Source organism: Culex quinquefasciatus, chromosome 1 (genome assembly GCF_015732765.1).
Source record: "Culex quinquefasciatus strain JHB chromosome 1, VPISU_Cqui_1.0_pri_paternal, whole genome shotgun sequence".
In the NCBI taxonomy this organism is placed as follows: Eukaryota; Metazoa; Arthropoda; class Insecta; order Diptera; family Culicidae; genus Culex; species Culex quinquefasciatus.
Genome location: NC_051861.1, coordinates 84963585 through 84981357, shown reverse-complemented (window position 1 = coordinate 84981357; position 17773 = coordinate 84963585). Strand labels below are relative to the sequence as shown.

The following is a 17773-nucleotide window of genomic DNA, read 5'->3' as shown; positions in this document are numbered from 1 at the left end:
CTAAAAGTGCGCTATTAGATTAAAATGTAAAACAATCATTTAACAATGTATTTAAATAAATAAAATTTAAGAGCACAACAAAAAGTGCGCACCTTTATGAACATTGCCTTGATTGATTACAGATTGCGGATTGAGTGCGAGAGAGCGCTAGCGAGCTGCGAGAGAGAACAACGAGCGAGAAAACAACGAGATGCGCGCAGCCGGCGAGAGAGAGAATGATGATTGTCAAATCAGTTTTGTGGTTAATTTGTGTGGAATAAGACGTGTTGTTTGTGAATTGCAAAATATCTGTATTTTTATTATAAAAGAAAGTCCCCGATCACGACACTAATGTTGCATTAAACGTGAAGTGAAATAATCCATTTAGCTCGAATTTCGTAACTTTTGATTGTTTTTATAAGGCTGGAAAAGGGTGGTCCATTCTGCCCCCAAGTAAATTTTAATTTAACACTTCCACCACCAAGCCTCTAAATGATTTGAATGTTCCGTTGTTGTTTGTTTACCTTAGTAGTAACATCTAGTAACATTATAAGCATTGAACAAACTTTTTCGAACAATCCAACTTTTCAGAAAGCTTATTTAAAAACCTTGATATAAACAACATTTGCGTGGTTTTGTCAATATATTTATATTTTTGCTCATAATTCGAAAAATACAATGAATTCAAACGTGGTTTTCGGTTCGGTGATATTATTTGACGTCTTTTATAAGACCCTTGCCTTACAGTTGGTCTAAATCCATTCTGAAGCCCAAAACCAAAGGCGGCCCATTCTGCCGGCGTTGATTATATTCAACAAAAATTTTGTTGATTCAAACCTCGTACAGGCTGATTCTACAAAACATTTTTCTGCGTGATCCAATCAATTCAATCGGAATTCTGAAACGGAATTCAATTCGAAACGATTAACGTTTCAAACGCAGCAATCGATACATACACGGAACCGGAACCGGAAATTGGAAATGTCTTGTTGGTTTGTGTATGAGTTTATGATGAGGAGATTGAACATACAAAAAACAAAAAAACACCAATTCACGTCCATTTGTCTGTGCTGCTTCAAATAGTTTTTATTTTGTTCAGAGTATGCTTTAAATAATTTGCCACTGCTCTCTATTTCTAGCTCTAACTATCGGCTTAAATATTTCACTGCTTCTTGTTTGATGATTGGTTGTGCTTTGCTTTGCTTTCCTGTATTATCGCTATCGTAATATACAGAGCCACTAGACTTGATTTGATTAGTTAGATAATGCAAGAGACTCTCTACTGGTGAGACGACATTGTACTAATTGTGGTAAACTTTTTTTCTGTTTTGTTGCTTGATTCGACCGTGCTTTTATTGGTACTGCTGGAGGTGACTTTTGTTTGGCAGATTCCAGCAAACAACCTAAATAACATCAAACTTGCTACATTGCTGAGATGCTGGAAGGCATAATTTGCGACAAGTTTAGATTTTCTCTTTTTCCTTTTGTTTTCTCAACACTCACAAACAAAGTCGGTTGTTGATTGCTATAAATGCTTTCAAGTTTTGAACTTTAGCTTCTCTTTATTATTTTAAAACCTAAAACAATGCTTAACACAGTCATAACATTAACCAGAAAAAAACAAATGCATTTTTTTGCCAAACACTTTTAGAAGAGTTTTCAAACTACTTTTGCTGCTGCTGCTGCTTCTGTGCGCACGTGTGCTTGTGTCCTCTGGGTCACACCTTAGGATAATCCTCAATTCCTAAACGCCATCAACTACTACGTTCGCCGTCGTCCGATTCCGCAACGACCAGCTACCAAAAGAAATTGCTCCACCGTTTGTTCCCTTGTTGCTGCTCCGACCTGAGACGGTCGGATCAAGACGACGCTGGGACTTGACCCGCACCCGGAACCTTAATGGTGGAAGCAAACCGTGGCAAACTTAGCCCAAACTTGGTCTCGATTCCGTTCAGCATCGGCAGGGCCGCCTGGTAGCCACCGATGTGGTCCGGGTTTAGCTTGGTCAGCTCGGCCGGTTTGCCTGTATGGGCCACGTCCGAGCCGGCCGGCCGCGATCCACCAAAGTCCACGTACAGCAGCCGCTGGAGCAGCTCGTACGTGACCAGCGTGACGCCAAACTGCGGCGAGGAGCGGAAGACGCGGGCTGGAAGAAGAGAAGAAGAAAGCAATATTCTTTAAATTCTTTAAATTCTTTAAATTCTTTAAATTCTTTATATTCTTTAAATTCTTTAAATTCTTTAAATTCTTTAAATTCTTTAAATTCTTTAAATTCTTTAAATTCTTTAAATTCTTTAAATTCTTTAAATTCTTTAAATTCTTTAAATTCTTTAAATTCTTTAAATTCTTTAAATTCTTTAAATTCTTTAAATTCTTTAAATTCTTTAAATTCTTTAAATTCTTTAAATTCTTTAAATTCTTTAAATTCTTTAAATTCTTTAAATTCTATAAATTCTTTAAATTCTTTAAATTCTTTAAATTCTTTAAATTATTTAAATTATTTAAATTCTTTAAATTCTTTAAATTCTTTAAATTCTTTAAATTCTTTAAATTCTTTAAATTCTTTAAATTCTTTAAATTCTTTAAATTCTTTAAATTCTTTAAATTCTTTAAATTCTTTAAATTCTTTAAATTCTTTAAATTCTTTAAATTCTTTAAATTCTTTAAATTCTTTAAATTCTTTAAATTCTTTAAATTCTTTAAATTCTTTAAATTCTTTAAATTCTTTAAATTCTTTAAATTCTTTAAATTATTTAAATTATTTAAATTCTTTAAATTCTTTAAATTCTTTAAATTCTTTAAATTCTTTAAATTCTTTAAATTCTTTAAATTCTTTAAATTCTTTAAATTCTTTAAATTCTTTAAATTCTTTTAATTCTTTAAATTCTTTAAATTCTTTAAATTATTTAAATTATTTAAATTCTTTAAATTCTTTAAATTCTTTAAATTTTTTAAATTCTTTAAATTTTTCAAATTCTTTTAAGTTCTGAGGAAGTGTGACATTGCGTGTTGTAAGTATCCAGCTTTTTAAGCGAAAATGGCGTTCGAATGATGAACGCCTGAAATGTCGCAAATCACGCAGTGGTATCAACATTCGAACGCCATCTTCGCTTAAAAACCTGGATAGGAAAAGCGTGACAAAGGTGGGATAAATTTTGGCTCATTTTAGCGTGACGTTCCGGTGACCCAAATCTCGGTAGAAAATAATAAGTGACGTTTCACAAATCATAAAATGTCCTTACCAACAGTTCCCTTCCAGAACGCCCGCGGGCCCTCCTCGGCCATAATTTTCCGCGCCGCGTCCATCACGCCGTTGTACGTGGTCTGTCCGGTCCGCGCCACAACCTGCAACCGGGTCTTGATGACGTCCGCCGGGGTCACCAGCGATGCCGCCGGAATACCGGCGATGGCACCCGCCGCCAGCAGCGTCAACGGATGGTTGTAGCCCTGCTCGTCGGCGAACGCGGCCTTCACGTGGGCATACATCGGGAAATAGATGGCGGAGAAGGGTACGTCTCGCAGCAGACAGGCTCGCGCTCCCTTGTACAGCCCAAACAGGCCCAGCTCGCGCACCACGTTCCACGCCCTCACCTTCGCTCCGCCGGCAATTTCACCCGCCACCTGTAACCGAATCTTGACGATTTCGAGCGGGTTTGTGAAGATCACCTGGGAGCCACCGGCCTGGAATTGACATAAAAGATTGCACGTCGGTGTTTGAGAATTGCACTTCTTGCTTGGAAATTTAATAAGAAACTTACACAACCTCCAGCGAGGACTTCAGCCCACCGCGGAATCTGGCCCTGCTTGTCGGTCATCTTGTCACGTACCAGATCGTTCACGGTGAGTTTGATGGCCTTCTCCGGGGCCACGCCCATCAGCTGGGGCACGAGGCCTCGGTACAGTCCGAGGGCGCCCTCGTGACGGATGACCTGGAATGACACACAGTTATTGAAATTATTGTAGAAACAAATTCAATGATCACTACCTTTTTGCAACAGTCCCACGAGTTCCGGTAGGCAACCTCACCGATGAACGATCCCGTGCGCTGGTTCTGCATTCGCGTCTTCACCAGATCGATCGGGTAGACCGCGGTGGCACCGACGGCTGGAAATGTGGGAAAACTTTAGTACCCTATCGCTTTTTAAGCCTTCTCCGGATTCTCACCTCCCGCCACAGACCCGAGCGTAAACCGGTACGTGCTCTCCAGCAGCTGGATAAAGATGGACCGGTCGGCGGGCGATTCCACCGCCTTGATCTCCGCCAACCGATGGGTGATATGTTTCGTATAATGTTCCGGCGCGATACTGCTCAGATCGCTGTACACGAGGCGCCTGGTTTTGCCAATTGTTTAGGAATAGTTTGAACGAAATCGATAGCGAGATTTTTGGGGTCGGGAATGCAATTTTGGAAATCAACCGGAAAAGAAACGAAAAATATAAAAAGTTATTGAAAAGGAACACTTTGAAAAAGAGGGAAAAGAGTAGAACAAGAATAAATAAAATATAAGATAATAAGAAACAATTTTGAAAAAAGCCTTCCCAATTGTTGATAATAGTTTGATTAGCAAACTACGAATAAAACTACACTAAAAATATTAACTAAAAACTTACAAAATCATTACAACACCATTGTTCTAGTTAGGATTTAATTACGCAAGTCTATTTTAGAGATACAATTTGCAATTTGATCGTGCTACGCAAAATCTGTTTAATTTCAAAAAGCTCTGAAAATGAATGAATCAATTTGTTTTTTCTTCTGTTTTGTTCTGTTTCAAGATACAAAATACAAAGGGTGCTAATCCAAAGGTTGCAGTTTGTAACTTGCCTAGTCTTGTCTATTACTTTCTTGCGCTTCCACCAAACACTTTTTTTTTTCATTTCATTATCATTGCCATCCGACGAAAAAGGGCGGCAGCGTTAGGGAAGATACAATGATTACGTTACGCGGTGAGATCTAACAGCATGCATGCCTAAGCTAACTCATATTTGGAACCTACCCCGTCTGATGAACCGCGCCCGTCAGCTGATAGAGGATATCAATTTCCAGCGGGGTGATTTGGCTCATCGTTTGGGCCGAGTGGAGCAGTTCGTCCTTGGTGACCGGTTCCGTCCGGCTGCCGGCCGTGGCGTTCAGGTAAATGCGCTTGATCAGCTCCATGTTGTTCAGCAGCGAGTTGAAGGCCATAAAGTAGGGAAAGCTCACCCGGTGGCCTTCGGTTACCTGGAATGGTTAGATTTTTGTTTAATACATTAGGCCGATGTAAATATGTTCAAAGTCTTTGAATCTCTGAATCTTTGAATTTTTGAATTTTTGAATCTTTGAATCTTTGAATCTTTGAATCTTTGAATCTTTGGATCTTTGAATCTTTGAATCTTTGAATCTTTGAATCTTTGAATCTTTGAATCTGTGAATCTTTGAATCTTTGAATCTTTGAATCTTTGAATCTTTGAATCTTTGAATCTTTGAATCTTTGAATCTTTGAATCTTTGAATCTTTGAATCTTTGAATCTTTGAATCTTTGAATCTTTGAATCTTTGAATCTTTGAATCTTTGAATCTTTGAATCTTTGAATCTTTGAATCTTTGATTCTTTGAATCTTTGAATCTTTGAATCTTTGAATCTTTGAATCTTTTAATTTTTGAATTACTCTATAAATGAGAGGAGGCACCAACCACCATAAGGTGGAGGTTTTTTTACTGTGTAACCTGCTGACGTCAGTTGTTGTTCGCAATTCACAATTTTCAGTGTAAGAACGGGCCTTGACCGATCTTATGCACTAGGTTCCCAACGAACACGCACTGCCCTTACACCTACATCTCACCCTTGCTCTGAGTCAGTACGAGCAGCACGCTAGAACACGCTTTGGGTGTTCGTGCCAGGCATGCACACCTTCTTTTCCGGTTACGCATTTTAACTCGGCCGGGGGTGGTACATTGAGTAGGTTTTGATGTAAGTATAAGCGCCTAACCATTTATAGTGTGCCTATCAACTTTTATTAAAGCCAAAACTGTTATATTTTTAGTTTCAATTCAAAAACTAATTGTTATTTTACTGTGTATTGTTTTCTCCTGAAACCCTTCCTAGAGTTGAGTCGTGTTTATCTGTTGCTATTTCTTTTGTCGCGGTGTTTTGTTACAATATTTTGGTCCTAAGCATTTTAGAAAAGTTTTTCAAAAGTACAATAGTAATATTTGTGTTAATCCTTTAATCATTCCATAAATGGAGTAAGGGCTCGAACCTCACTTGCTTAAGAAAAATGTGAAGTTTCAAAACAATGGACAGTGAAGGAAATATACTATGTAAAGAATCAATAGTAAAAGAAAGATAGTAATTTATGAAGTAGATAAAGAAATTAACAATAGTTAATGAATAAAGGTAACAAACAAGCTTAGATTGTATTGAGGGCAATTTACAGGGAAGATGAGAAATTATACAAATAGATAAATAAAGAAAAGGCACATGATAAACAAAATTGACATCGCTGCCAAATTAAGGGAAAGCAGACAGTTTGTTACAGCAGCATCAATTGGTAAAATAGAGTGGAAAAGCGTAGAGAAATAAGAGGATCAAATAAGTGAAATCGAAATCAAATGGAGGATAGTAAACAGAAGCCGTTTTAGAAAATCAGTGAAAAAAAAAATAAACAGAAGATAGCTGAGCAATTCTCTACGAAATCGGTCTTTTTTCTTCAATTTTAATTTTTGTATTTTTTAATCCGGCTGAAACTTTTTTGGTGCCTTCGGTATGCCCAAAGAAGCCATTTTGCATCATTAGTTTGTCCATATAATTTTCCATACAAATTTGGCAGCTGTCCATACAAAAATGATGTACGAAAATTCAAAAATTTGTATCTTTCGAAGGAATTTTTTGATCGATTTGAAGTCTTCGGCAAAGTTGTAGGTATGGATACGAACTACACTGGAAAAAAAATGGTACACGGTAAAAAAAAATTGGTGATTTTTTTATTTAACTTTTTATCACTAAAACTTGATTTGCAAAAAAACACTATTTTTATTTTTTTTTATTTTTTGATATGTTTTAGATGACATAAAATGCCAACTTTTCAGAAATTTACAGGTTGTGCAAAAAATCATTGACCGAGTTATGAATTTTTTAATCAATACTAATTTTTTCAAAAAATCGAAATTTTGGTCGCAAAAATTTTTCAACTTCATTTTTCGATGTAAAATTGAATTTGCAATCAAAAACTACTTTAGTGAAATTTTGATAAAATGCACCGTTTTCAAGTTATAGCCATTTTTATGTAACTTTTTTCAAAATAGTCGCAGTTTTTCATTTTTTTAAATTAGTGCACATGTTTGCCCACTTTTGAAAAAAATATTTTAGAAAAGCTGAGAAAATTTTCTATATTTTGCTTCATCGGACTTTGTTGATACGACCTTTAGTTGCTGAGATATTGCAAGGCAAAGGTTTAAAAACAGGAAAATTGATGTTTTCTAAGTCTCACACAAACAGCCCACCATTTTTCAATGTCGATATCTCAGCAACTAATGGTCAAATTTTCAATGTTATAATATGAAACATTTGTAAAATTTTCCGATCTTTTCGAAAACAATATTTTCAAAATTTTTAAACCAAGACTAACATTTTAAACGGGCGAAATATTGAATGTTTGGCCTTTTTGAAATGTTTGTCTTGATTTGAAAATTTTGAAAATATTGTTTTCGAAAAGATCGGAAAATTTCACAAATGTTTTATATTATAACATTGAAAATCGGACCATTAGTTGCTGAGATATCGACATTGAAAAATGGTGCTGTGTAACTTAGAAAACATCAATTTTCCTGTTTTTAAACCTTTGCCTTGCAATATCTCAGCAACTAAAGTCGTATCAACATAGTCCGATGAAGCAAAAGCTCAGCTTTTCAAACAATGGGCAAACATGTGCACTTTTAAAATAAAACTGCGACTATTTTGAAAAAAACCACATAAAATATTATAACGACACTTCAAAAATTTCTGAAGTACTTTTGATTGCAAATTCAATTTTTCATCGAAGTTAAAAAATTTTGCGACCAAAATTTCAATTTTTGAAAAATTAATATTGATTAAAAAATTCATAACTCGGTCAATGATTTTTGCACAATCTGCTGAAAGTTGGTTTTGTCCTCTAAAACATATCAAAATAAAAATTAAAAATAGTGTTTTTAAATCAAGTTTTAGTGATAAAGTTAAATAAAAATCACCAATTTTCCTTTTTTCCAGTGTAGTCCGTATCCCTACAACTTTGCCCAAGACACCAAATCGATCAAAAATTCCTTCGAGATACAGATTTTGAATTTTCATGCGTATGGACAGCTGCCAAATTTGTATGGAAAATTATGGACAAACTTATGATGCAAAATGGCTTCTTTGGGCATACCGAAGGCACCAAAAAAGTTTCAGCCGGATTAAAAAATACAAAAAAAATCGAATGACCGAAATCCTAGAGAACTGCTCAGCTGTTAGCTGATATGGAAAGAAGAGAAATCCCGTTCTGCGATGTTTCAGGTACATCCACTCAACATACTGCGAATCAAAACAATACCGTCTACAATCACAAATAACTTCCCTTTCCCACATTGACGCGCCCCTTTCTTTTAGCCGTCACTACTCTGACCCTTGCTGGTCAAAGGTTTACGAGTCGTTTCCACAGGCCACCAGCTAGGTTACACCTTGTCATCATGATGACTAAACCAAGCCAACGTGGAGGTAAGAAAATAGGACACTTGCAAGGAACCAGAGCCATGCTGTTTTGTCCACACAGCACTACGGATGTAGTTGGGCTCCTTCCGGGATGTTCCTCGCCTGGGTGTCAACCGACGAGTATCATCAGTATCATGCACCCTTGGCCTGCTGACGTCAGTTGTTGTTAACATTAAAAGCGAACAAAACAGACTCTTTGTTTACACTTCGACATTGGCCCAATTTCAATGTTGGCATTGCACGAGTTTCAAAAAAACATCCAAAGTGTAATTTTAATGTAAAATTTGCAAAACTTTCTGAAAAAAATACTTTCAAAAACCCAAATTTAAGGAGTAAAAACTTTGAAAAATTGGACAATATTACCTTCACACAAAACGTACAAAAAAAGAAAAAAATTTAAAAAAGTCCAATTTTGCCACATAAGGTTTTTTTCACTGTTTGATTTTTTAAAATTTTGGATTGAAGATATCAATTGCTGTACACATCTTGGAGAATGTTTGGTGAAAATAAGAACTTTTTTTAAAAACTGGGAAACTTCGATGAAAAAAGTTGACGTACTTTTGGAATTTTGATATGAACCCGTATCCAATCCGTTCAAACAATATGGTTGTCAAACTTCATTATTTCGAATGGCCAACTAAGAAAAGTTAATTTGAGGTCAACTCTTGGACCCTGTCCACTCCGGAACCGGTTCTGGATAACTCCGGAGAACCTATGAATGGGCCAGTATCGGCAAATATAAAATCAGGGCAAAACCCCTAAAAATGGGTACATGAATTCATTTTTATTTTTGAAATGTTCTGACAAAATGAAGAATTTGGATACCCATATTGATGGACTTTTATTCGTTTCATATGAAAATTTTATTGAATCGTGAAAATCCGGTCATATCTTGATTACTCGTGGTCCCCTCCAATCGATTCCCAGGATTTTTTTACATAAGAAAAGTTTTGGCAAGACTTGGAGAACCAGACGGGTTCCGAGAAGTGGAGTAATGACTTTTCCCGATTTTTTCCCAATGTGCCGTCACGAGATGTCGAAAAATGGACCTCTGATTCGTGATTAGAGATCAAAATTACGGGAATCGAAGAAGAGATGGTGGAGTAAAATCACATATAATAAACACATAGTAAAATCTAAACATTTCCCTTTACTCACCGCCACCAGGTTATCCTTGACCTCCGCCGTCAGCAGGTGCCGCTTCACGTTCACCATAATGTCCTGAAAGTCGAGCGCCGAGATGAACCCGGACCCGGAGGTGTCCTTCATGCGGAACGCCTCCAGCGCGCACTCCTCGTGAAAGTCGTGCAAAAACTGGGAAAACTCGGCATAGCTGATCGTCCGCTGGCGGTCCTTGCCAAAGTAGAGCTGTATGAATGGACCGTCCAGTTTGAACGGGATTTTAGCGTGCAGATCTGTCTTTTTGAACACATCAACAAACTCACTGTACGTAACCGAGCCGTTCCCGTTTCGATCGAACAGCTGAAAGGCGGTTTTGTACAGGGCGTCCGGCGTGCAGAGCAGACCCTCGAACGCCTGGAACTCGGCGAACGAGATGAGGCCGTCTTTGCTCGTGTCCGCGATGCCGGCCAGCAGTTTGACCGATTCCTACAAAAAAAAAAAAAAAAACGAAGGAAACAGCACGTGAACACCAATCGCTTGGATTGATAACAGAGAACGACTCAAGGTCGACGCCGCCACACTGACTCACCTCGTTGTACGACTGGCCCAGGAAACCCCGCACAAATTCTTCGCTGGTCATGAACAACTCACCGTTGATCTGTTGGGTCGCGTACCGGGCAAAGATCTCCCGGAGCTTGTCCGTGGAGGCCCGCTTGATCTGCATCGGGCTCTGAAATTAAAACAAGAAAAAGAAAATCGCTGAATTAGTTTGATATCAATCTAAAAGTCGACTTCAACTACCGTTCTCTTGAGGAGCGGCATTTTCGGTGGGTAGTTACGACCAGTACTAAACGTCAGTGCTTGAGCCTGAGCAAAGTGCACCCGAATTTAATTTCGGGCCTGCACACAACACAAATAAAAACAAGATAAGGGCTCACGACGACGGCTAAGCCCGAGGAGAGCGTCGCGATTAGTCGCTCTAATCATCGGAGAAATGTGCGTTTGTGAGTACGTACAGACTGTCGATAAGAAGCCGGCCGGTTTGTGGGTTTGGTTGTATGTTGAGCACACGTTGGTGATGGATTTGGGAATTGCGCGGGAAAACGCAACCCAGGGTTGTAACTTGATAACACATTTAGGAATAAAATCATCTATTTTGTAAAGAAATCAGATTTAGGGCCAGAAGAGAGTGAAGAAAAAGAAGATGTTTTCAGCGATGGTGTTATAAATTTTGCAAAATTTTAAATGTTCAAACAAAATATCATAACGATAACTCGTCCAGCTCAAACCTTCGTAGGGGTAAGAGGTTGTAACCGTTGGTCACAATCCTTAATTCATGCTTCGCTTCAGTATTTTTATTACACATTCACCACACTTGACAGTTGGAAAGGGGTGAAGCGTGCCGCTGTAAGTGAAGCCGATGTCCATCTATTTCCCGATGGGGCAGCATGGCAGCGCCCATGCGACAGAGCGGGAAAATGGATGGGGAAATCCTGGACTTGGGATCAACAATAAAAGCGCCGATCTGGGGAGAATCGGCCTCTTTTAATCTACAGGCGTCCGAGTGGACAGTTCGCGCTCGTTGGAGTGAAGGTTGCCAATTGCCTTCACGCGGAAGTGCGGGACCAGGAGGTTCCGTGAGCGCGCGTTCACCCGGATTGGTCGGCCTAGGCAGTGTAAGTCGCGTCGCGCTCTGCCTACCTCTAATCGTCGTAGGACCACCCCGTCGTCTGGCGCCTCCCCGCGCCATAACCGTAAAGGACGACAATCCTCAGGCCGCTGGCCTTCATCGTCAAGGAGGGACCCCTCTCGGCACGCTCGAATCGGTGGACTCCGGAGCGTGCCGATTCGTCAAGGAGGGAAGACGCCTGCCCGATCCAAGCCAGCAACGCCCGCTGGTCGTCCAGAACAGCATCCGGCAAAGGAGTCCGGAGAAGAACCGCTGCACCGGCGACGAAGACCGGATCAAGCAGCCTGTCGCAGACGCAACCGTCAGCCAGCAATCGACCCCCAGTGGGACCGACGCCGCAGAGTGGAGCTGGAGCTCCTCTGCCGGCCCGTAACATCGCCGGAGCGCGATCATCGGCTGAGCTTGTAACGGTACGTTAGCCCCCAACAACCCACACTAAACACACCCACACCCACACTTACAGAAACAATAATAAAGTGCTGCAAGTGAAAATTGAATCCGTCGTGTTTTTCTGTTCGATCCCCATCTCTCTTGAATCACCTAGTAGTTTGCCGACCCAGGGATTACCCAAGTCGAGTCTCGTGCTTACGCTGGCCAAGCCATTAGTTTCAAGGTGGGACCATCATCATCTTTAATAGCGGACGAAACTCTTCCGAAAAGTTTTTCTGTGGAACACGAACTATGAGCTCGAGAGGTTTTTCAAAAATGCAAAAAGGGCTCAAAACTGGTCAAAACCAAAACGTACCGATTTTACGGGTTAAATTCCATTTAAATTAAAAGTCAAAGCGCCAAGTCCTGTCGCAACCAATCAAGCACAAATTCGGGATTCGTTCTCAGTACACCTAGGGGAACATGCTCTGAAATGCCCGCAAAATTGGCCCGTTTTTTTACATCCTAATGTGTAAACAAAACGAAAAAAAATAGGTATAAGTGGTGCTAACAAAGAATTTCCAAAAATCTTTAACTGGTTGATACTCCTCCTCCTCCCCCTCTCACACACTATCACACTATCTCACTCACTCTCTCACTCTCTCTCTCTCTCTCTCTCTCTCTCTCTCTCTCTCTCTCTCTCTCTCTCTTTTTTTTTGTATAGATAATCAAGCAATATTCTTCAAGGACAACGACATGTTTTTTACTAAATCCGTTTTTAATTGATTTTTTAATTGCGTGAAAGGGGACAACAACCCGCAACTTTTGAACCATAGAATAATATTCAACATCAAATAGGAGCGGCCGTGGCTGACTGGTTACGGTGTTCGCTTTGTAAGCGAATGGTTCTGGGTTCGATTCCCATCTGCTCCCAACGAGAAAGTTAAGAACATAGAAATTTGAAATGATGAATATGAACGAAAAATCAAAGTCGCTAGAGGTGGGGTTCGATCCCCCGTCCTTTGGATTGGTAAGCAAAAATGCTAACCACTAGGCTACGACGACTTGGTGAGCGTAGACTGGAAATAGGAATACTCTGTTACAGAGAGCGAGTTGTGGCGCTATAACCACGGCGCAAGTAGTGTCAAGGAAATTCGTGGAAATACAATGTCCTCCCCATCCCAGAGGGTCCCGGAGTACCAAACCTTCTTAGCATGGTGCTCCCAACGAATACATCCAAAAATCTCGGAGCGTATGGTGGTGTGTCCCCACGCTTTTTCCTCCCCTGTCGATTCAGAATTGTGCTGTTGTTCGAACACTCAGTGCTCAAATTCAACCCAATTACGAGTCATCTCTGCGATACGGCTTTACGCAGTAGGCCTGGCCGCTTTAACGCTTGTGATGTTTCAATGCATTCAGATGCAATGGCGCACTACAAATGTTAATAAATGACAAAAAGAGTGCTAGGCGTCATCTAACCTAAGGCACTCTCCAGGATCCCTTCGAAAGATTGGCTGCGCTAGGGTCTGATTAGATTAGATTAGATTGGATTAGATTAGATTAGATTAGATTAGATTAGGTAGAATAATAATCAACATCAACAATATTAAATATGACGCGCTTTGGAAATGTTATTCTTGATTCTAAAGTTATCTTAACGTCAGTAACAAAATTCTCAAAAAAAAACTGAACATTGAAAATTGGACTATTAGCTGCTGAGATATTTGTACAGTTCGAAAGTTTGTATGGGACCTGGGTTTTTTTTTAATTTTCACTTTTAATATCAAATTCAAGTTCTACGACTTCAATAAGTCCAATTTGTTAAGATGATTGCCTATTAAATTTCGAAATGATTTTTTTTTTCAATATTTAATCACCTCCATTTGACTGCCATCTTGAATTTAAAAATTCTAAATCAATTTAGAGTAGTTTAGGGGGTATACGAGGCCATCCACAAACCACGTGAACACTTAAGGGGGGGGATATGGCGATTGTCCACGCTCCATACAAAAAAGATTTTTTTTTGTATGGACAATTGTCCACGAAGCGGCGGAGAATTCCAAAAAAAAGTGTCCACGTGGTTTGTGGATGGTCTCTTACTTAAGGGGTAAGATACAGGTAAATCATCAAAAATGTCACAGGTTGGTATGCGCACGCATTGAAACTTTTTTTGAATCTGTTAACAAAATAAATTCGAATACATTTGGGTGAATCATTGCTGAGATATAGTTATTTTAAGTCAGCAGTTTCAAAAAACGGGTGCCACGATATCTCAACACTGCGTTGACCAAATCGGCTCAAAATTTTGGTAAAGACTCGTTGAACCAGTCCCGTGTGCATGACGAAGGCCGATTTAAAAAAAACTTTATTTTGAAAAAAGATAAAAATATTTTTAATGTTTTTCATACAAAAATCGTCAGTTTTTGTTTTTTTTTTAAGCAAACTTCAAAAATCGGGCTTCGCCATGCACACGGGATAGGTCTTGAGAGTCTTCACCCCGAATTTCAGCCAATTTGGTCCATCCCATCTTGAGATATCGTGGCACCCGTAAATCAACTCGGTGTTTCGAGAAAAATGTTCAGAAAGTTTGACAGTCCGCTTTGTGCACGGCAAAATGTTGAGCTTAAAATCGTCTCTAACTCAGTTTAATCTTCATGAAACTTTCAGCAGTGATTTAAATCATCTTTTTAGTGGATTCAATACATTTTCTGTAATATGAAATTTTGGGATTTTCTACATTTTCTATACCCCTTACGCTCGACAATCTGAAATAGAACAACAACAACAACAACAACAAAAAATCGTGATTCGATTATCCGAAGTGAAATTTGTGAATGAAAATAGAGTCTGGACTGTTTTACAAAATTGGGGGCTTTTTGTGTGAGACTTGAGTGAGACTTTGAAAACTTTAATTTTCCAGTTTTTTTTCTTTTATCCACTGTATCTCAGCAACCAGAGGCACTAGCGTGCACAGGGTGGGGCAACATGGGGCAACTGCCCCACCATCCTCAGAAATTTGTTCTAATTTTAGTCAGGGGGCGTCCATGAACGACGAAATTTTCTAATCGTCCATATAATTGCCCCACCTTCCTCGAGGAGTTGGGCACGCTACTGACCAGAGGTCTAATCTTCAATATTTTTAAAACGAAATTTAGAAAATGTTCTGAACCTCACGAAAAGATAATATTTATTTTGTTTTGTTTTCTGTTAATTTTGAGTTGAAATCAACATTTAAGTGGCCATATCTCGAAATAGTGCACTTTATCATAATTTCGGTAAAGTACTTTTCGATTGCAAAAATGTTGGATAAGTGTCGATTTTTTGTCTTCTAAAACACACAAAAAAAATTAAAAATCCTAAATTACGAAAAAAGACGTTTAATTCAATTATTTGACTTATAGCGATTGTCCACGCTCCATACAAAAAGATTTTTTGTATGGACAATTGTCCACGAGGGGGGGTTCGACATTTCCAAAAAAGTGTCCACGTGGTTTATGGATGGTCCCATTAGGTATTTATGCTATTTAAATTATGTAAATGATTAATTGCTCAATTATTACATTGAAGACAAGATGTTGTCTGGACAAACATATCTAGGTATTGTCTTTCATATGTTTATAGGACCTATTAAAAAACTGTAGATATGGTTTGAGTATAAATAAACCGATCGTGTGCCCAAATCTATCCAAATGTCTACAATTCAATTTTTACGCCCCAATCAATTCCCACATCACTGTGAATTCGTCAACACATAAAATTTATCCAAAACCTCAAACATGTGCCTAATCACTTTGCGGACCGGCGTCAATTGAGGGTGATTACGAAGGCACCACCACTACAATGTTGAAGCACGTGCTTCCGCTCTCCTCTCAGTTTTTGAACGCTCGAGAGAGAACATTTGAAAAAAGAAAAAAAAAATCAACTCAATCTTCACCGTCAGCTGGTCTGACCAAACGAAGAGAGTGACTTAACCTACACCAAGGTAACTTCACACACAAATAAGCCGCGCGAAAATCGAATCACGCTTGTGGCGAGTGATTTTGTTTGGTTCATTCAAGAGTTTGTTGCTTTTTTCGCGTGTTTTATTTTTGGACGCAGAACAGATGATTACCTTCTGCAAGATAAGAAGGAAAAAAAACTTGTAAGAGAAAATTTGACGCAACCGAAAGAAAGTTAGTCTGAATATCTCACACCACCGAAGTTTAATTTTTGGCTAAATTTTTTGTTGTTTGATAACTTTCGCTTGTGCAACATAAAGACGAAATTGCCTAGTCAAAGTTTGATTACCACTTTCGTGGAATATTTAGCGAAATATTCATTACTTATTAAACAGAGTTTGACGGGGGAAAAATCTGAATAATTGAGCTTGCGTGAAACGCATTTCGTTACCATCGAGAAAATGTTATTTTTAGCGCAGTTTTTGCAGCGTTGTCCATGCTGTGCCCGACGCCAAGAAGGAAAAGTTTTCGCAGAAAACCACCCACTCCGATCTGGTCTCTCTTGGGTTGGTTATTTATTCTGTTATTATGACGAAGATTCACTCAATAGACCATAATTGCAGCACTGTCTAGAGCGTCTATGAATGATGAATTTGAAACAAAACATTCACAGTGGAAAATAATGTTATAATTTTGGTTAAACATTCAATATTAAAAGCACAAGACGATATACGTAAAAGTACATGGTTGTCATGTAAATTTCAATTTCAACCAACTAGCCCAGTTGTTGTACCAACACCATTGGGTAAAGTGAACACCTGTACTGTCAGCAGGGTTGCCACAAATACAGATTTATCTGTATTTTACAGATTTTTGAGGTGATGAGGTCATACAGAATCTGTATATAAAGAAATACAGATTTTAAGAAAAACATACAGATATACAGATTTTCCCTATTTTTTATTAAAATCAAATAATTTTAATTCTTTAAATATTTTTTTTTCAATTGCTCGATGAGCCCAAACATTAAATTTTAGATTGTAGAGCATTTTTATGCATTAAAAAACAATTTAGAATATTTTGTTTTTTGAAAAAATGTCAATACAGATTCCAAATACAGATTTTCGTCCCCCTGATACAGATATACAGATTTTTGACCCTCAAAAATACAGAATCAAATGTGGCAACCCTGACTGTCAGTCAAGATTCTGACGAGACGATACAGACTTGCACCGCAAGAAAATCGAATAAAACTCATTTCCCCGAGCGTTTCCTTCTTTCTCGATGCAAAGGAAAGACACCTGCCAGGATAGGCAGAACCTCAGAACGTTATGCAGAGATCTAGAGAGCTAGTTAAAATGTCTGGGGAAACTCTCGCCTGAAAATGCGTAGAAAATTTATTCAATTAATTCGGCAAAACTTGAGCTAAGACTTCAAACGGGTTTCCATCCACTCTCTCTTCAGAGAAATAGATGAATCTACCTTGAATTAGTGTCTTCCAGGGTTGCGAATGAGCGAGCGAGCCAGAAGCCGTGCTCGCACATTCATGAGCATGAGGAGTTAACAGATAGCTCGTGCTCGCTCCTGCTCTTCGCATGCGCTCGCGCTCAATGAGCGCTCATTAGTAAAGTAAAGGTAGATTTTTAGTACACCCTTACCAAAAATCATGATTTTTTGAGTTCCAAATCCCACTTTTCATACGATTTTTTGAGTTCAGGTACTACAACCATAAAAATGGTTATATGGGTTGAACTGAAAAATTCGTATGAAAAGTGGGATTTGGAACTCAAAAAATCATGATTTTTGGTAAGGGTGTATTGCTGATGAAATTTGCACAGGCCAATTGGATTGGATCTTTTGAAGATAATTTCTTCTTATTAGTTTTTTTCAGAGCTTGACTACTTTTGATTGAATCGATTAATGAAAATTTGCTGATTAGCATTTAAGGTGTCTTAATTTGCTTAAAATT

At 38.6% G+C, this 17773-nt stretch overlaps 1 protein-coding gene across 3 annotated transcripts in view; it reads right to left on the bottom strand.

Annotated features, from left to right (window-relative positions):
* Positions 1–1035: 1035 nt before the first annotated feature.
* LOC6034328 (calcium-binding mitochondrial carrier protein Aralar1) overlaps positions 1036–17773 on the bottom strand; it is a 31376-nt gene continuing 14638 nt past the window's right edge. For 2 of the 3 annotated variants that reach the window (XM_038259472.1, XM_038259477.1), the window contains exons 2-10: positions 10397–10537; positions 9844–10293; positions 4976–5199; positions 4804–4842; positions 4144–4310; positions 3965–4083; positions 3738–3908; positions 3222–3660; positions 1036–2125 (exon numbers count right to left, since the gene is read on the bottom strand). In XM_038259472.1, the coding sequence (XP_038115400.1) occupies positions 1839–2125; positions 3222–3660; positions 3738–3908; positions 3965–4083; positions 4144–4310; positions 4804–4842; positions 4976–5199; positions 9844–10293; positions 10397–10537 (2037 nt within the window). In that variant the 3' untranslated portion in view covers positions 1036–1838. The remainder of the gene's footprint in view (positions 2126–3221; positions 3661–3737; positions 3909–3964; positions 4084–4143; positions 4311–4803; positions 4843–4975; positions 5200–9843; positions 10294–10396; positions 10538–17773) is intronic. The other variant, XM_001844608.2, reaches the window with a different exon arrangement.